This window comes from Lacerta agilis, chromosome 12, assembly GCF_009819535.1.
Source record: "Lacerta agilis isolate rLacAgi1 chromosome 12, rLacAgi1.pri, whole genome shotgun sequence".
NCBI lineage: Eukaryota > Metazoa > Chordata > Lepidosauria > Squamata > Lacertidae > Lacerta > Lacerta agilis.
The window spans coordinates 49,975,646-49,996,841 of NC_046323.1; the positions used below are offsets into that span (position 1 = coordinate 49,975,646).

The 21,196-nt window shown below is 43.1% G+C and overlaps 1 protein-coding gene across 1 annotated transcript in view; it reads right to left on the reverse strand.

Annotated features, from left to right (window-relative positions):
• The window catches only part of LOC117055758 (vasoactive intestinal polypeptide receptor 1-like), a 35,324-nt gene that overhangs the window by 8,135 nt on the left and 5,993 nt on the right, over positions 1-21,196 (reverse strand). Inside the window, 8 exon segments of the mRNA XM_033165565.1 lie at positions 935-995; positions 2,107-2,260; positions 3,653-3,715; positions 3,717-3,783; positions 6,154-6,251; positions 7,561-7,670; positions 11,105-11,212; positions 11,402-11,501. Coding sequence (XP_033021456.1) covers positions 935-995; positions 2,107-2,260; positions 3,653-3,715; positions 3,717-3,783; positions 6,154-6,251; positions 7,561-7,670; positions 11,105-11,212; positions 11,402-11,501 — 761 coding nt within the window.

Consider the following 21,196-nt stretch of genomic DNA (forward strand, 5'->3'; position numbering starts at 1 on the left):
TGGTTTTGGAACGCTTTGGGTTTTGGAAAGGACTTCAGGAACGGATTAAGTTTGAGAACCAAGGTACCACTGTATACCGAATTAAAAACCCTTCCTTCTTGTCCCTGCTATCATCCCTCTTAATATTTCTGTTTCCTTTAACTCAAGAATCAGTGCCAGAGAGAGGTAAGAAGTTTAGATAACCAAGTGATCCATCTAGCTCATTGTCAGTAGCTCTCCAGAGTTTCAGAAAGGGGACCTCCCCACCCCTATGTCAAAATGTTGGAGATCAAACCAGGGACCTTCTCACAAAGGAGGTGCTCAATGCTAAACTATGTCCATTCCCATTCTCAATTCACAGTTTGTCGGAGTGCCCTAAATTAGGGATGGATAAATTTGTCCATTTCACTTTGTCTTCATCTCTCTTTTCAAATAATTCTTGAATTCAGTCCTCTGCATTTCTGCAGTAATTGTTGCATCAAAAAAAAAAATTCTCATGAAAATTTGTCAGATTCATAGTGCAAATTTCTCTTTAGTATCACATTTTGTATGGGTTTGGCTAATGTAACAATTGTCTGCAAGCAGTGCTTCATAATATAATGCATTTTGTGTTATTTTCATAATATATGTATTTTAATGCACGTATTAAATGCACCTTCCCCAATATGTCCATTTTTGTATACATGTTTGTGTACAAAACTGCATCGCAAAATTCAGAGAAGTGCAGAATTGAAGAATAGTGCGTCCTGGTTGGATGAATTTCTCTTTAAAATGCAAACCAACATGAATAGCACCACCCCCTTATCAACTTCCATTAATTTAGCCTCCGGAGACCATTGGTTCCCCCCATTAAAAAAATTTCAGCATTTAAATTTCTGAGACTGAATGAAAACTTGTAACTTCTCCCTGTAATCATTTGTGAAAATCTAGCAGTAAAAATAAATAAATAAATCACCCAGTATTCTGTCTGTAAATCCTGCTCAAGATCCATATCAATGTTATGATCACTGTGCTCCTGAAACAAAGGGGAAAGGCGGGTTAAATACAGTCATAGGTTAAATAGAGAATAGAATAAAATCAGAAGATTGGACTTCAATTCCCATCAGCACTGGTACGGCCAGCTGATGGAAATCGTAGTCACTATGACGTTAATAGGACGGGTCCTTGATGATCCAGAACTTGGAGTTCACAACCCTTGGCTTAATGCAAAAAAACAAAAAAACAAGTGTGCTTGCCGATCTTAGCAGGGGTGGAAGGAAGAAGTTTGGAATCCAGTTGGTTGAGAGGGAAATGTCAATAATATAAATAAATAATCATATATATATGTGTGTGTGTGTGTGTGTGTGTAAATATATACCCTGCCCATCTGGCTGGGTTTCCCCAGCCACTCTGGACAGCTCCCATCCCACAGAATATAAAAACATGATAAAACATTGACCACTAAAAACTTCCCTAAACAGAGGGCTGGGGAAAACCCAGCCAGATGGGTGGGGTATAAATAAATAAATTTATTATTATTATTATATTATTATTATTATTATTATTATTATTATTATTAACAGGGCTGCCTTCAGATGTCATCTAAAAGTCAGAATAACAATTTATTTCCTTGTCATCTGATGGGAGGGTGTTCCACAAGGCAGGCGCCACTACCGAGAAGGCCCTCTGCCTAGTTCCCTGTAACTTCGCTTCTCACAGTGAAGGAACCACCAGAAGGCCCTCGCGCGGACCTCAGTGTTTGGCTGAACGATGGGAGTAGAGACGCTCCTTCGGGTATACTGACCGAGGGCCATTTAGGGCTTAAAGGTCAGCACCAACACTTTGAATTGTGCTCAGAAAACGTACTGGGAGCCAAATGTAAGGTCTTCAGAACCGGTGTTATGTGGTCTCCAGCGGCCGCTCCCAGTCACCAGTCTGGCTGCCACATTCTGGATTAGCTGTAGTTTCCAAGTCACCTTCAAAGGTAGCCCCCACATAGAGCGCATTGCAGTAGTCCAAGCAGGAGATAACCAAGCAATGCACCACTCTGGCGAGACAATCTGTGGGCAGGTAGGGTCTGTGCCTGTGTACCCAGATGGAGCTGGTAGACAGCTGCCCTGGACACAGAAATCAAAAGCCATCTACTAACCCAGCCAATCAGGATGAAACTCCATGCGTACTGTTTGTCTGACACAAAGGTCAGCATCAGTAGGGTTTGCAGATACATGCCCTCGACCAGCAACCAAAAGAAGTTGGCTAGGATGCTGAACTGGAAGAAAGCAACGGCAGACTTGCATGCCACCTACAGGAAAGAAAAAAACAAGGTTCATTTCAGACAAGGAGATTCTTTCACCAGGTAAGATTTTCCCCAGAGCAACATTCAACTGAGGGCTGTGACCTTCTCCTTCTCCTGGCAGGGATGATGATGAGATGATGATGATGATGATGATGATGATGATAGAATCATGGAATCACAGAGTTGGGAGGGATCCTGACGGTCGTCTGAATCACAGCAAAAGAATCCCTGATTGTTGACCATCCAATCTCTGTTTAAAAACCTCCAAGGTAGGAGAATCGACCACCTTCTGCTCTCAACAGCTCACACAATGGAAATTCATTCCTAATACCTGAGCAATGTTGATGATGGAGTTGGGAGGGGGGAGGTTTTTGCTAATTAATCACTCACAAAAGAGTCTCTAAACCACTCACCCAAAAACTTAAGGAGCAAAGGCTTTTCCGTGTATAAGACAAGGTTTTTTTAACTCTAAAATACTGATAAAGAACATGCCTCGTCTTATGCATGGGTAGTGAATGGGGGGACAGGTGATTGGTTGCTGCCTGCGAGCAGGAGCGATTTGGTTGGTGATTGGTTGCTGCCCAGCAAGGTGCTGTCTTGTGGATTGGTTGCCAGGCGGCAATGGGCGTGCGAATTCCGGCTGCTGTTCTGCGACTCTAGTGGATTGTCAGCGTTTTTTCTGTCGGGCTAGTGATTTTCGGCATTCCCTCCCACCCCCCACCCCCAAAAAAAGCTCACCAACCCCGGGCAAACCTCCCCCAAAAAGCTCAGCAACTTTGGGCCACCTCCCTCTATTTTCTTAAATTTGACTCCCCAAAACAGTCTTATACACAGGAAAATACAGCACACTGCATTCAACCCATTACAAATAGCGTCATAAATGGACCCAGCAAACCAAACAGCTATGAATAAGCAGCAGAAAAATGTCCACCCTGATATCAAAAGGGTGTCGGTGATGGTACCCGGTAGACTTCCCTTGGGGATGAGCATCCTAGCCACAACCTGGGAAAGGTTATAAGTGAAGCTTTTGGCTGACAAGAATAACTTTTCCGCCCTTGAGGAAGTGATGGACTGATTTTGCTTGGGACTAGTACTCTGCTCATGCTTCCAGTCTGTACATTTCCCCCCTCCTTTTTTTTCAGAAAGGGCAGTGGAGTCTCCCTGGTACTCTCACCTCACAAAGCGAACTGAGTTTAAAGTCTGCCCCCCAAGATTCTTACCCACTAGGGAAATCAGGAAGCATGAAATGGGCCATGTTGAATAAGCTCAAAGCCATACCCCCCCCCCCACAAAAGCAAAACAGAAGCCATGTCGTGAGAAACCTCATAGCCCAACTCCTTCTGCAAACACACAGCTTTTGTGTAAAATATTATTTTCAAAAGCGGGTCAGATGCGTACCGTTGACATCAGGCAGTGGTCCATGCTGTCGTCGGAGAACAAAATGGTGTCTTTGGTGAAAACGGGCAGCTGCCCTCAGGACGAAGGAGACAACAGATGCATGTGAATAATTCCGTGTGCAGTGGAATTTCCTGGAAGGGGGCAGGAAAGCAGATTGTCAGTTTTTGCGGGGTGACATCACCTCGCTGAATTGAGCTGAATCCTGCTTCCAGGGCACCTAAATGGTGGCTTTGGCTGCAGGAATGATTGGAATGGCCACCAACTTGGGTATCTTTAAAAGGGATTTAGCTTGCAAGGAGTTAGGGGTGGGAGATTCTGTCAATTTCAGCTCTTCTCTTTTTCTAATTTTTCCGACTTTACGGTCCGTTCTCCACATTTCCACATCCGCGGGTGATTTATTTATTTGAAAGACCTCATGAAGAATCATCAGCATTTTATTTCAAACTTCTCCTAATACAAACTTCTCCTGATAAATGTGCAAAGCGACCCCCCTCCCCCAATTCAGTGCATTTTTGTATGTTGTTTCAACCAGCATTTAATAATGTACTTACCTGTTGCCTCGTGTTTCCAGTGCTTTAAAGCACTGTGTCTGAGTGCTTTATTCTCACCCTGGATCTTTCCCCCAGGAAAAACCATTCTTTAAAAGCTGAAGTGCAACCAACGTCAATTCAATTTCCCCATGGATAGCCATTTGCTCTGAATCAGCACTAAAGAGTGGATTTTCACAGGGAAAGCTCTGGAGCAAAAACAATGAATGTGAGTGAGTGAGTGAGTGAGTGAGCACTCAGATATGGAGCTGGAATGTGCAGAGGAAAGTTAAGTTTCGCTAAGCCCTTATATGCACACTTGACCCCTAGAATCTTCCCCCATTACTTGGCTGGAGGACTGCAACGCAAAATTCAGAGAAGTGCCAATTTAGATGGCTGTGTTTCAGTTCTCATGGAGTTTTCAAAGGTGAAATTTAGGTAAGTTCACTTTTGAATCTTAATACCAGGGTCATGGGTTTGAGCCCCACCTTCGGCACTGCCCGTGTGGTCCCTTCTAAACCTACCATTCTATGATTCCATGAATGTGAATTAAATTTCTCCTCCATCTCCATGTGGCTACATTCAGTCTTTATTTAGCATTCATCTTGATTAGCTTGTGGGGTGCTCACATGCCACCCTGTTCATTGTTCATTCATCCCACATTTCCCCATCGCTTCCCTAACCTCAAAGGAGTCTCTGTTTTTAAAGTGGTTTTGTTGCACGAGGGTGACTGAACTCTTTAATCCACTTTAAATGGGAAAAGCTAAATTGCACGTAAAGTACACGTTTGAATTCCCACCTGCAAAATATGGAAGATTAGCAAGTCAAAATGTTATCACATCAAAATATGGCAAGGAAGGGAGGAGAAGCTAGGGGAATAACAGAACAAAAATGGAAGATGATTGGAAAGCATTTAAAGATTATATAGGGAACTCTGTAGAAAGGGCCAGTCTCCCATCTAACATATGAGTGGGCTCAAGAAGAATAGAAAAAAGGAGAAATAATAATTTCAGGTATACGGGGGGAAAATATGTAATTACAGAAACCGCAATAAAGGATTAGGTTGGAAGTCAACACTGGGGGATGGGGTGTGTGAAAAAATGTAGTATTCTTTTTTTTGTCCACATATATTTATCTTTTGTCTATATTTAAGTTTTGTAGTAGTAGTTCTTTATTACGGTCGACAACCAGCACACACATACACACACAAAAAAGACACATACAGAATCAATAATAAATGCAAATTAAAATTAATCTGAGATTTGATCTAAAAGGGGTTGGCCGTCTTAAAATTAAAGTATATTAAAATTATAATTATTGCTTTAAAAGAATAAATTTAAAATTAATTAAAAGAATCAGCAATTCAGATTATTATAATACTTAAATCGAATACTTAAATCGAAAGAAGGATCAGGAGCCACCTATTTGTGCAGAACGAAGCTTAATAGCGACAGCACAGAACTTTGCCAGTAGTATTCATTTTTTTGTCCACATATATTTATATCTTTTGTCTATATTTAAGTTTTGTATGTTAAAGATTGTTTAAGTTTTTTCTTCCTTTTCTTTTCTTCTTTTCTCTTCTTTCTTTCTTTTTTTGTCAAATGATAATTTGTACAAATTGTGTGATTCTTAAAACCCAATAAAGTTTATTTTTAATTCAAAAAAAGGGGGGGGGAAGAATTCCACCTGCAAAACTGTGACAGTCCGGAGGTGGCCAGGGTTGTGATGGAGTCCAATGGAGCTATTCTGCTCCCCATCAAAGTCTGGCAAAGGCTACATGATGCAGCTAAGCTACAGGCCCCAGAAGCACGTGGCTTGAGGAAAATTCAAATGCATCATGGGAGATTATATAATATATATATATATATATATATATATATATATATATGGAAAGCAGTTTAGTTCAAATCCCAGAGGAGGGCGAGATAAGTGTAGATCTGGGTGCTGTCTCTGAAAGGCACGTTCAGCATTTACCGGAAGAAGGTGAAGATGAGGAGAGCTGTAATGAGCGAAGCCAGGGAAGTTGCATAGCCTGCGGTGTAGATGTGCCAGAATGTTGAATAGTATGATTTCTGTGGGGGATAAAGAGAACATTCAGAAGTGGCGGCACATGAGGAGGAAACATCTTTCAGAGTTAAAACCCCGTTTCCCTTGGTAACCACAGAGGGGGAGGACATTGTGTAGAAGACAGAAGAAGAAGTGTCATGGGCCAGGAGTTGGCTTCACCTGCTGAACAGCAGCCTGAAGGAGCAGAAGGCAGAGTGACTCCACCTGCTGGTGATCAGCCTTCTTGCTCCTGAGGAGAACCAGCTGGCTCCAGCTTCCTTAAGCAGAGTTTCCAGCCTCAGTCGGTTGCTGAAAACAACATTCGTCGTTCCAGACCAGACCTTGGTGTTTCTTGTGACCTTAGACCCTCGGCTTTCTTGACCCCTAGATCATCTGACTACATGAACTGAGATACTCCTGACCTTAGGACTGGACTGAACCTCGTATTTGCCTCCAGGCAATACCCCCCCCCCCCCGAGATTCAGCTGGTTGGCTGGCTTCTCCCTCCACTGAACTCTGCCATGACGAAGAAGAAGAAGAAGAGGAGGAGGAGGAGGAGTTTGGACTTGATATCCCGCTTTTCACTACCCGAAGGAGTCTCAAAGCGGCTAACATTCTCCTTTCCCTTCCTCCCCCACAACAAACACTCTGTGAGGTGAGTGGGGCTGAGAGACTTCAGAGAAGTGTGACTAGCCCAAGGTCACCCAGCAGCTGCATGTGGAGGAGCGGAGACACGAACCCGGTTCCCCAGATTACGAGTCCACCACTCTTAACCACTACACCACACTGAGAAGCACAGGACTATGATGAGAAGACCTTCCCTTCCACGATTGAGTCATATTTCCTTGTTTTCATGCATCTAGGCTAAGGATGACCAACTTCTGCATTCAGAAGTTTGTCTTCTGTTCAAGGCCAGCTTCGGCACGGGCATTTGACCAAGGACCAAAAAGACCCATTGCTAATCTGATCCCAATGATGCTTTGGGACCACCAGCTGATGCGGGGGGTCCATGCCACCTTCTGAACTGCAGCACCCTAGCGATGCTCCTTCTTGTTGTCCCCACCAGTCACTTACTTCACCTCACTCTCCCAAAGCCATCCAATGAAGCTGAAGGGTGGAAGATCCGGGGCACTTAATGAGGAACAATGGCAACACGCTCTTGGCCACCTGCCAGCCACTTTGCTCTGCTTTCCAGGTGAACAGGGCAAGGGCAAAGTGATGGAGAGGGCAGGCGCGGTGCAAATGCGTTGGCAGGAAAGCCACCAGCGTGTCTAGTTTTGGTTCAGATGTCCAAACGGGGAAAATATTCGGTGCAGATTTAAAAGCTTGACTGACCTGATCTTCTGGCCCCTTTGTTAAACTCTCTTCAAACCCGCAGGCAACTGGATATGGGGGGAATGGCTCCGACCAGTAAAGGCCTGGAGTGCAATTTCTGTGCAGGAACCCTGCGAAAAAAATATCGCTGTGAAGCTCTAACGTTAACACATCCTATCCTAGTACAATGTCGCCAGTAAATCGAGATGGCAATATCTGGAGGACCTAAAACACCAATGGGCATGGAGCAGGGTGTCTGGTAGCTAGGGAGAGGGGCAGGAGCCTTATTTCATAAGATTTATACAACCACTTGATTGTGAAAAGCAAAATTCAAAGGACACTCTCGGTGACACCAGCAGAGCTTACTAGGGGAGAGACTAGCTGGCCCGAGCCTTGCTGCTCCTCAGCGCCGCCTGGTGCGGTGGGAACGGGAACTGCAAACAGTCGGAGCATAAGGTGTCAAGTGACCTGGGCAGCCAATAGGGAGCTTGTTGCCCTTATATAATAACCCCTAGGCTTGACTGCCTAGTGAGCAACTCATCTGTGAGAGAAGATGCTCAGCAAACACCCCTCACCTGCCTATTTTGAAACTTGACGGCCATCTTTTCTGAGGCCACCTCCTCAACCTCTAGTTCAGGCACCCCCAACCTGTGGCCCTCCAGAAGTTTTGGCCTACAAGTCCCATGATCCCTAGCTAACAGGACCAGTGGTCAGGGATGATGGGAATTGTAGTCTAAAACATCTGGAGGGCCGAAGGTTGGTGATGCCTGCTCTAGTTCTTTGTATCCTTGTTCATCTGCTCTGGAACCTGAAAACACCACCTAAAGATGGATGAATCAACCCATTTCAGTTTCTCTGGATTACAAATCCTTCCAATCTGAAGTCCACTCCATATCCAATTTGCTTGGTTGCTTTGTGCCTCGCCTTTCACCCAGAACAGGGACTCGTGCTGGCTCACAAAAATGAAAACAAACATGGACTAAACACGGATATCTAAAAAAGTTTAAGGAATAATAGTTAAAAGGTCAGTAAACTACAACAGAATCCAAATTGCACACCCACACCCACACACAACTCTATTAAAAAGCAATGCATAAGAACCCTAAAAACAGCACTATTAAAAGTCCTTTCCTTAAAAGCAGTCAGTTCCTCAAAGCCTGTAGGAATAAAACAGACTTCATCTACAGGAAGAGGAACAAGGAGGGAGTCAGTCTAACCACTCTAGGAAGAAAGTTGAAAGTCTTGGTGCAGCCACCAGCGAGAAGGCCCTGTCCTGAATCCCCACCATGTGTGCCTGTGAGGGTGGGGGGACCAAAAGAAAGGCCTCCCCTAAAGAACTCAGAACCCAGGCAGAATGCTATGGTGGAATACCATCCTTCAGATAGCCTGGGATTAAGCTGTGTAGTTTTTAAAAGGACTCGTGAAAAATCCATCAGCATCTGAGACCTAATATACACATTAATTTATGCAATTTTGCCCTATTCATTTATTCATCAATTCTTGACATTCTCTACCTACCCTTCACAATAAGGTCCCAGGGCAGGTTAAAACAATATAAGCATACAATTAAAACCAAATATTAATCAAAAAAATTGCAGACAGTCTTAGCTAATTCCCCAACTCTAATGCATTTTATGTTTTGTTTACTTGGCAGGGGGTTGGACTAGATGGCCCTTGTGGTCTCTTCCAACTCTATGATTCTATGATTCTACTTTTTGTATTTGTTGTAAATGACTGAGATTTCCCCCAAAAAAATATAAACCAGTATAGAAATGATGATAATATGATGATGATGATGATGATGATGATGATGATGGCATGGAAACAAACAAAAATGTGCATTCTGGTCTAAATAACATTTGTTTATTTTTGTACACTTTTTTTGGAGAATCACATCATAAAATTTGGGGAAGTGCAAACATCACAGGATAGCTGGATTTCGGATCACATCGGGATTTGCAAACTAGCTAGGCTCCCGTGAAGGTAGGAACCAAACTGAATTTGACTCCAATCTTCACCGCCACTGTATTTAATCTATACCATTTCCCTCTTGGGGAAAAAAAACTTTAAGAAAGAACGGGAGAAATTTATAATTTATTTAGGAGACCACTGTAAGCAGATGAAAGCATCAGCAGGATTCTAATCTCACTTGTAATGTAACAAATACTATGGACAATATGGATCGATATAAAATATAGATTATGATATAATATGCAGTTGAAAACGTTGACATTAGGACCCACGGAGGGGATGGGGGGAGGTCTTGAGATTCTGAGAAATCTCTGTGTACGGAAATGTATTTGGTTTCGTTACAAATCTAAATTGGAAAAACCAAATAAAAACATTTTTTTTAAAAAAAACTACAGTGGTAACTTGGTTCTCAAACGCCTTGGAACCCAAACACTGCAAACCCGGAAGTAAGTGTTCTGGTTTGCGAACTTTTTTTGGAAGTCGAATGTGCTCCGATTTGAGTGTCACGTGTCAGGGTTGAGCCAGATGAGGAGGAGTGGTGGCAAGCCCCCCCCCCCCTGGTGAGGCTGCACCCACGGAAGAACCTGGGGAAATGGAGGAGTTCGTACCTGGAGAAGACTGGTGGCGGCACTCCTCGGAAGAGGAAGAGTCAGATGGAGAGGGGGAAAGACCAGAACAGGAGGAGGAGGAAGTCGAGCCAGAATCAGGCCCTTGTGAGGAGAGAAACAGCCCTTCCCCTCCTCCCTTCTCAGCTGTAGAGCGTAGAGCTGAGAGACGCAGGGAACAATTAGAGGCAGCTGCAACTCGTAAGAGATGTGGTTGCAGGCCAGCTACTTAAGAAAGGCTGGCTCCTCCCTTCACTAGCACCTGCAACTGATATGCTGAGTGCGTGGTTGCTCTTGCTCATTCTGTTCCTGACTCCTGGCTTGTTCCTGACCCTCGGCTTGTTCTTGACCCTTGGCTTGTTCCTGGTTCCTGGCTTTTCCCTGACTGACTTGGCTGGTTCATGACTTGGACTGTTCTGACTTCGGCTTCTCCTGATCCCATACTGATACCTAACTTCAGCTGGCTTCTGACCTGGACTGTTCGACCTTGGCTTATCTGACTGACTGCTGCACTTCAGCACGCCAACTTGTTGGCGCCCTAACAGAACGCTTCCAATTTGAGTGTTACACTGAGTGTTTGTCTGGTTTTGCTATATATTTTGCGTTTTTGTGGCTATTTTTGTGTGTGATTGTGTGCCATCCAGTTCAGCTACTGATTGATTGATAGATTGATTGATTGATAGATTGATGGTGTGACTGCAGTACATTGTTCATTGCTTTCATTTTATGGATCAATGGTCTCGTTAGATAGTAAAATTCATGTTCAATTGCCGTTTTAGGGGCTGTTTTTCAAAGGGTGGAACGGATTAATCCGTTTTGCATTACTTTCTGTGGGAAAGCGCGCCTTGGTTTAAGAACACTTAGGTTTTGGAACGGACTTCCGGAACGGATTAAGTTTGAGAACCAAGGGACCACTGTACACCATTTCCCTCTTTGACCCACATGGCAGAGAGATACAAGGGAGGCAGATTTTTAAAAAGGGGTCTTGCCATGTATGCTGGTGATTTCTTCAAAAAATCCTGGGCATGCGAGCGTCACGGTCTGTCCAAAAGTAGCTTTGGGCCAGCAACTTAGTCCATCCCAAACGCCTGCACATCCTAAGGAGAAAAGTCAGTGTCAGATTGAAGACTCCTACTATCCAGAATGATGAATAATGGCTTTACAGGGTCCAGCAGAATAAAACCCCGCTGGACCAAGTCAATGGCCCATCTATTCCAGCAGGGGCCACCCAGGTAGCTGGTGCATCTTGGTGAATATTTATATAGGACGGGGCTCATGCCTGTTACCTTTAAAATCTGGTAAGAGAGTTTCGTTTCCCCCCAAGCATCGACTCTCATCTTTCATAAGCTGTTGAAATATTCTGCATTCTGGATGGATGGAAGCCACCTACGATGAAAAGGAAGGGTGGGGGAGAGAGAGGAATTTTTAAATTATCTTTATTGCATTTTAAAAAATTACAGGGAAAGCATAAGTTAAACATTACATCCAAATATTCAAAAAGAAAAGATACAAAAAAGGAAAAGGAAAAAAAAGATGAATAATAAAAAACGAAAAAGAATTAGTCAAGTACACAAGTTTGTTCAAAGATACAAACAATAATTTGAATATTCTATATTTTCATATATTTTAATCTCTGTTGGAAGCTGCTCAGAATAGCCTTGGAAACCCAGCCAGATGGGCGGGTACAAATAAATTATCATTATTATTATTATTGTTGTTGTTATTATTATATATGCCAGGTTCTCAGAAAGAAATACGTTTATAATCCTTTCTTTCTTTCTTTCTTTCTTTCTTTCTTTCTTTCTTTCTTTCTTTCTTTCCAGTCACTTGCTTTCTGTTCCAGAAACCTAGTTGGAATCCCTGCTTCAACACCTCTTAAGTGACAAATATTCTGTGTTCATTTATTAAAATCAGTTTTTTTTCATTATATCTGTGAGATTAATCTAAACACAACCAGGTATTCATTGAATAAAATTTATATACCGCTTGATTTTTTTAAAAAAACAACAACAAGAAACTTGTCAAAAGATGATTGAAATCAAAGTGTTTGAAAAGAGAGAAAACACACATAACTTCTACATGTCTCGATAGACCTGCCTTAGCAAAACTGATTTAGGCTAGTGCAGAAAAGAATACAGCAAATTTCCTGCTTGGTGTCAAGAGGCAGGGAGTTCCAAAGGGTATGCTAGTGTTACTCACTAAACCAGTGGCTGAGGACTCTTTTCAAACTTAATCCGTTCCGGAAGTCTGTTCCAAAAGCAAAGCTTTCCAAAACCATAGAACCCATAGAAAGTAATGCAAAACGGATTAATCCATTCCAGACTTTTAAAAACAACCCCTAAAATGGCCATTTAACATGAATCTCATGTTATCTGAAGAAGTGTGCATGCACACGAAAGCTCATACCAAGAACAAACTTAGTTGGTCTCTAAGGTGCTACTGGAAAGAATTTTCTATTTTGTTTTGACTATGGCAGACCAACACAGCTACCTACCTGTAAATGAATCTCACTATCTAACAAGACCATTGATCCATAAAATAAAAGCATAAAATAAATAAGATAATATTGTAAATGATAAAATTTTAAATAATTCCCCCCCCCCTTACCTGCACTGATGATTGTCATTGTTTGGATGGGGGCTTTTATCCATTTCCGCAGTCACACAATCAATCAATCAGTAGCTGAACTGGGTTCCACACAGCCACAAAAACAAATTAATCGAAAAAGCCTCAACAACAAAAACGCAAAATAAAGAGCAAAACCAAAAGCGCCAACTCCAGTGGTACCTTGGTTCTTGTACTTAATCTGTTCTGGGAGTCCGTTTGACTTCCAAAATATTCAAAAACCAAGGCATGGCTTCTGATTGGTTCAGGTGCCCCGGAAACAATGGCCAACAGCTGCATCAGACGTTCGGCTTCCGAAAAACGTTCGAAAACCAGAACACTTATTTCCGGGTTTCCGGCGTTCAAGAACCAAGCCATCTGAGAAGCAAGGTATCACTGTATAACGAAATTGCCAAACGCACCTTGGTAGGGAGGGTTTTTTATTTCTTTATGTACTTCCTTCATAAAATCGGAGAGTTGGAAGGGACCCCGAGGGTCATCTCGTCCATCCCCTTGCAATGCAGGAATATGCAGGTGTCCCTTATAGGGATTGAACCTGCAACCTTGGCACTATCAGCCCCATGTTCTAACCGACTGAGCCCTCCGGGCATGCCTTCCTTATTTATTTATAAAAATATATTTGTATACTGCCGTGTCATACAAAATATATCACAGCGGTTTAGAGCAATATCAAATCGTAAAACCAGGCAATAAAACTGTAAAAAGTTGGGCACTAGACTATGGGCATAATTTTAATTTAATTTTAATTTGGGCATAATTTTAATTTAAGGAATTAAAGAACCTTTTAATGAGGGTGAAAGAGGAGAGCGCAAAATATGGTCTGAAGCTCAACATCAAAAAAACTAAGATCATGGCCACTGGTCCCATCACCTCCTGGCAAATAGAAGGGGAAGAAATGGAGGCAGTGAGAGATTTTACTTTCTTGGGCTCCATGATCACGGCAGATGGTAACAGCAGTCACGAAATTAAAAGACGCCTGCTTCTTGGGAGAAAAGCAATGACAAACCTAGACAGCATCTTAAAAAGCAGAGACATCACCTTGACGACAAAGGTCCGTATAGTTAAAGCTATGGTTTTCCCAGTAGTAATGTATGGAAGTGAGATCTGGACCATAAAGAAGACTGATCGCCGAAGAATTGATGCTTTTGAATTATGGTGCTGGAGGAGACTCTTGAGAGTCCCATGGACTGCAAAAAGATCAAACTTATCCATCCTTAAAGAAATCAGCCCTGAGTGCTCACTGGAAGGGCAGATCCTGAAGTTGAGGCTCCAGTACTTTGGCCACCTCATGAGAAGAGAAGACTCCCTGGAAAAAACCCTGATGTTGGGAAAGATGGAGGGCACAAGGAGAAGCGGACAACAGAGGATGAGATGGTTGGACAGTGTTCTCGAAGCTACTAACATGAGTTTGGCCAAACTGCGGGAGGCAGTGGAGGATAGGGGTGCATGGCGTGCTCTGGTCCATGGGGTCACAAAGAGTCGGACATGACCAAACGACTAAACAACAACAACAACAACAATGGCATTAAAAGAAAATGTAATGAAGAGGATGTATAGATGGTATTTGACACCAGTAAAGTTAGCTAAAATGTATGGAATGAGAGATAAATCATGCTGGAAATGTAAAGAATCAGACGGAGACTTTTATCATATGTGGTGGACGTGTAATAAAGTAAAAAATGTTTTGGGAATTGATCTACAATGAATTTAAAAAGATGTTCAGATATACCTTCCCCCCCAAAAAACCGGAAGCATTCTTGCTAGGTTTGATGGGAGAGGAAATTGCAAAGATAGATCAAAGACTATTTATGTACACCACAGTAGCAGCAAGAACTTTAATGGGCCCCAAAATGGAAGTTACAGGAGGGACCTACGATTGCGGAGTGGCAGGCGAAGATGATGGACTTTGCAGAACTGCAGGATTCGAGATCAGGACGATCAAAAATTTCAAAGGGACTGGAGTAAATTTATTGTATATTTGAATAATAATTGTAAAAAATCGAAGACACTAGCAGGACTGAAATAAATCCTACAATGTGGACAATGGAAGTTGAATAGCTAAAATGCGAGACAGGACTTGAAAGCAGAAAACCTGCTGAAGGGAAGGAGGGAAGTCACACACTCGGCAGAGCAGAAAGTTTTTGGGTTGGTTATTGTATTGTCGAAAATACTGTGTAAGGAGGAAAATAATAAAAATATTTTTTTAAGAAAACCCGTAAAAAGTTAACAGCAAGTTAAAAGCAAAAAAGAAATCAAAAACTTCCACAACTTAGGGGCTACCAAAGAGAAGGCACTCTCCAAAGTTTCCATCACTCTGAGTTCCTGAGGGCCGAAGAAATACCACAGTGGTCTCCTCTGTGAATCATAGCACCCAAGAGGATCTGTAGGAAAACAGGTGGTCTTTCTGGTATTTGGGGACTACATCATTAGAGTAGAATAATGCTAGGTAAAGGTAAAGGTAAAGTGACCCCTGACCAGTAGGTCCAGTCGTGTCCGACTCTGGGCTTGCGGCGCTCATCTCGCTTTACTGGCTGAGGGAGCCAACGTACAGCTTCTGGGTCATGTGGCCAGCATGACTAAGCCGCTTCTGGCGAACCAGAGCAGCACACGGAAACGCCGTTTACCTTCCCGCCGGAGTGGTCCCTATTTATCTACTTGCACTTTGACGTGCTTTCTAACTGCTAGGTGGGCAGGAGCTGGGACATAGCAACGGGAGCTCAGCCCATTGCGTGGATTCAAACCGCCAACCTTCTGATCAGCAAGCCCTAGGCCCTGTGTTTTTATTTCTAGCAGAAGCGGGGAGGGGGCACCCCACTTCTCTTTACAGTTGTCAGCAAGATGGGAATTAGGTAAACTTGACATAAGTAAATTCCACCCCCAGAGAGGAGATCTTCTGGGTGGGGGTTGGGACCATCAAATTTGAGACAGTGAAGAATTGCAGAGCACCTAACCTTGACCCTAACATGAAGGAGAAAAATGCGAGGAGCTACCCAGACCAAAATAGAATTGTTTTCATTCCATTTTAGACCAGGAGCAGATAATTTTCTTCTTTCCCTTAGTGTCTGTGGAGGGGGAGGGATATTAAGTTACACCCCCCCCCAAAAAAAAATAGCACCTCTCTGTATTGCAAAAAAAAAAAAATGGAAAGAAACCGTCATGTTGTCAATGGAAGCATCTGAAAATAAATAAATAAAATAGAACCAGACGGAGCAGGGTTTTCGCACGGCGTCAGGCCAAAGGAATACCAACTTCCAACAACGGGAGCAAAAAAAAATTATTACTCTGAGAAGGGCAATGCAATTTGCATTTCAAAAGAACCTATTCAGAGCTTGGGCTGGAATCTAATTGTATTTGGCGCTCCCCCCTTCTCCTTTGACTGCTTCAGATGCTTTTCAAGAACTGTAATCATGTGAAATTGTTTGCTGTTGGGATACTTTTACGCTGGCGTTTCAAAAAAGGCAGAGATAGAATTAAGATGCAACAGTTCCATCCCCCCCCACACCCCATTTTTAATATAGATTTAATCCTCTTTCTGAGATCACAAGGAACTTCTTAAATTCAAACGAGAAATGAATGGGAAATGAGGTTGTCGGATCTTTAGCCTGACCTTAAACAAGGGTCCCCCCCCCAAAAAAATTGGGGGGCACCTCCTTGGTTCCAGAAACTCAGCCCCAGTGCCTCCTACCTTATTAAAAGCACTATTCAGAATAGCAGAACAGCACGACCCACTGAGGAAGATGACAGCACAATTAAATTCAAAACAGTGACAAATAATGGCACATTTATTCAGAACTCAATTGAAACTATCCAGTTCGATTAATTCAACAAAACTGATGAACTTGATGCAGTGATAACAACTTTCAAAAATCTGGCCGGCGTTTACACCTCCAGTGCATACCGTCCAACGTTTCTCAGATGAAAATAGGGATATTCTATTCTGACATCAGGAAGCTTCTCCCTTGTTTGATCTGCCACACAAATAACTGCCATATACACAATTACATCGGTCACCTTGAGCCAATTGCAACGTCTCCACTTCACCTACCTCACAAGGTGGTCGTGAATAAAATAAAATAAAAACCCGCAAGAGAAGGATCGTGAACAACACCTTCAACAGATAAATAAATGGAAGGAAATAAAATTTGAGCTGTAAGCTGCCTCTGGTCCTTGTCATAGGAAAGACTGTGAGAATGGTCAGGAACATACCTGAGAGTAATCTTACAGAATTCAGTGGGATTTAGTTCTGGGTAAACCTGTTTAGGATTGCAGTGAAAGGCTGCCCAGTTACCTGGGAGTAAGCCATAATTGCTTTTGAATTATGGTGCTGGAGGAGACTCTTGAGAGTCCCATGGACTGCAAGAAGATCAAACCTATCCATTCTCAAGGAAATCGGCCCTGAGTGCTCACTAGAAGGACAGATCCTGAAGCTGAGGCTCCAGTACTTTGGCCACCTCATGGTGGAGAAGACTCCCTAGAAAAGACCCTGATGTTGGGAAAGATGGAGGGCACAAGGAGAAGGGGATGACAGAGGATGAGATGGTTGGACAGTGTTCTCGAAGCTACTAACATGAGTCTGACCAAACTGCGGGAGACAGTGGAAGACAAGAGTGCCTGGCGTGCTCTGGTCCATGGGGTCTCGAAGAGTCGGACATGACTGAACGACTGAACAACAACAAAGCTCTACTGAATACAATGGGACTTACTTCTGAGTAGACATGAAAAGGTTTGCAGTGTAAGGAATAAACACCCCACGCCATTTCCTAAAGCAATTGCTGGCTGCGGAAGCAGTGCAGTTAAATAAAATAAAGTGGATTGCTTTATCATTTTTCTTCAAAATTATAGGAAGGGCTTTGCATGCCAGTTCCACTATTCATTTGGTGCATTTTATTTTCTGTGTAAAAAGGAGTCGGTTTTTTCCACCCACACCACTTTTAATTGTTCTCTGAGGTGTGTAGGGGAGGGAAAAGGAAAAAAAAACAGGAAATTCAGGGATCAAATCAGAAACCAGGATCGCTTCTGTAATTATGGGACCGTCCCTGGAAAATCGGGACAATTGGAGGGTATGCCAGTGCCCCCCTGCTGCCTCCTAGGCAGTGCTGGATTTACATATAAACTTTACAAGCTATATCTTAGGGCCCCACTCTCTGCCCCCCCCCAAAGAAAAAATTAAAGGGAAAAAAACTGGGTGTACATTTCCAAAATATAAGATAAAAAACAAATAAAATAAAACCTACATACAGCAGCAGTGTTTTGTGTTGTGTAGGTTCCTATGATATAAGTCATGTGCCCCGCCTGCTAGCCTGCTCCCTAAAATATCACTGGTTTGCTCCTTTCTATATATAGGGTGCCTACATTCTGCATGGACTGGTTGCACAGCAACATGTGCAAATGGCTTGAGATACCTATGAGGTCCATAAATTACTATGTAGCATATATTCAACACAAAAAAGCGACAATTTGTTGTTGACAAAGGACAGCTGGACATATAAAGGGCCCCATTACCTCCAGTAGCTTAGGGCATCATCAAACCTAAATCCGGCCCTGCCCTTAGGTAATCCCACAAATTAATGTGGGGAAATGCTGGACCGAGTTTGAGAAAGGGAGATGTTGTAACTGACAGGTTCATTCCTCTCAGCTCCTCGATTACAGTAGGAACAGGGTTCGAATCCCCACTCTAATATGAAGCTCACTGAGTGACCTTGGGCCACTCACCTACCTCACAGGGTTGTTGTGAAAATAAAGTGGAGAGGGGAGAACCTTGAGTTCCCTGGAATAAAAGGTGGAATATAAATGTAACGAATAACTATTGGGGATTGTTCTAAGGCTGAGCAGAATGTTACTTTTAAAGAACTTTTAGCTCGAAATTGGGGAACTTTTAGAGGACCGAGTTTTTGCCCAAACTGCTGTCTCATTTCACCTGTTTTTCCACTGCCGTCACTCCTTGGTTTGTGGTCCTGGCTGTGCCTAGAATTGATTTGGTTCCAAATTCATGTTCTGTTCTGTGGTTCTGCATTCATCGAGGGAAATCTCACACTGAAACTGTTACCTCACCTGGGTCTCCCCTGCTGGATCAGAGAGATTCTTCTTACGGGACCATAATATACATATTCAGTATTCGTTGCCTTGATCTTTCATCATTACGTTAATTGCGCCTGGCAAATCAGTTTTAAATAACCAGGAATTAAAATAAAGTAGAATATCTAATTAACAGCAATGCCGAAAATATCAACCTTGCTCCGAGATCCACGAGGGCTGAATTACTGGAGTCGGAGATCAAAGTCCTGGCTGTTAAATATATCCCACTTCTTAAAGCTGGGCTTTAATAATAGACGACACCTCATATCAATATGTAAATGTGTTCTGCACAAGAGCACTGGCCCTGAATTTCACCCAAAGCAAAATGGTGAGATGGTTTAGGAAGGCAAGCAAAACAAGAAAAGGGGTGGAAAAGAAATTTGTGGGTGTGTGGGTGTGCCTTGTACCTCCAATTGATGCACCTAGCGCATCACTAAACCATGAAACTCACAGTTTAAAGCTTACTGGGAATGAGCGTTCCCCCACATCAAATGGGGTGCGCCTTTTGTATGGTCGCGAGTAGCCCCATTGGACCACGGGCAGCTCCTGGCAGTTGGTCCTGGCATCGCCTTCCCCAGGTTGGATACCTGTGGACTCTACCTACTCTAGCAGCCGCCCAATCCCGGCTGGGGAGGTGTTGCTAGGGGGATTGGCCAGGTAGAAGGAGGGATTATACAGTACACACAATAGAACTTGAGTCATACGTGGGAAGCGGCCGTTTGATTCAGAGCTTCCTCACCCTCCACTCCCTCAATTGATGCTTATTTTGCAGGTTTGACCACCTTTTCTCCACAGGCACGCAGGCGCTGCTATGACAAGGTCGCTATTGAAGGGCCGGAAAGGACGTTCCCTGCATTGGCAGGTTTCGCCTTTCCCGTAGCAATTCGTCACAACTTTGTTGGTCGCCATGCCTTGGGCAGAATCCTTTAGTCATCTACAAGATTAGGGGGGCGTGGGGTGGTGACCCCCGCCCCCATTGCAGTGGCGATAACAGGGTTCCCGTTAAAGGGGTCTAAGGGGGAGGCATTGACCATACGCCCAGGGTCGTCACTGCCCTCCCCCTCCAGAGGCGGCGAACATGGGGGGGGGGGGCTATCTGCTTGAACATATGTTCTCCAGACTAGCCCACTCCCCACTCATGCTGGATAACCCTGAAGTTACCCAGAACCCCGGCTGGGGGGCTGGGAAGGATAAACGCCCAATGCCTGAGCCAAGGTCTTCCTACATCTGAATATTAATAAAGTTGTGGCCAATTTAATCGCAAAGAACGTTTTCACATGTTGTTATTTCCCTCAGGGGTTGCCCCAGGGTTCGGGGGACTCTGCTGCGCAAATGATATATAATGAATTGAAAAGGATGTTCAAAGTAACATTTATTTAAAAACAAACAAACCCAGAAGCTTTTCTTTTGGGAATTACAGGGACAGAACTACCTAAATTGTATTGAACTTTATTTATGTATGCTACTACAGCAGCAAGTATGTTACTCTCCCCAAAATGGAAAGAAGCAGAAGTCCCAGCAAAGGAAGAATGGACACAAAAACTGATGGAATATGCAGAAATGGGGAAACTTACCGGAAGAATAAGAAATCAAGATAACAAATTTTTTATAAAAGAATGGGAATGGTTTATTGAATATTTACAGACAAATTATAAGCAGATAAAAACATAAGCAGGATTATTGTAATAGCATGCAGTTTTATAAGAGTATATATTTGCAGTAGATAATTAAATGAGTAAATTAAATAGATTTGGATATGGAGAAGATATTAAAAAAAATTAATTTAAGGAGCCGCAGAAAGAGGGGGAAGGAAGTCAAATTTAGAGATGTTGAATTGATTGTAAAACTAATGAAATGTATAAATTTGAAAAGCATAAAATAAACAAACAAACAAACAAGCAAACAAACAAACCATGGAACTCACTAACACAAGATCCAGTGATAGCCGCTAACATGGAGAGCTTGAAAAGGAGGTAAGGCAAATTCGTGGAGGATAATGACAGAAATGGCTGCCAGGATGGATGGATATGTACCACCTCCCGGACCAGGTGCAATAGGTCCATGAATAGCAGGCTTGGGGAAGCATGGCTCTCGCACTCATGCCCTGCTTGTGGGCTTTTCTGGTTCACCTCACCACTGTGGGCCACAGAAGGTTGCTTAGATAGGCCTTTGGTTTGATCCAGGAAGGTTCTTAGGCATTTTAAATGAAATTCTGTGGTTGATTTGAGTCTGGTGCTCATGTGAAACTACAACTAATCCAGAATGCGGCAGCTAGACTGGTGACTGGGAGCGGCTGCCAAGACCACATAACACCGGTCCTGAAAGACCTACATTGGCTCCCAGTATGTTTCCATACAGAAGTCGGCCCTGTTTAGGGAAGT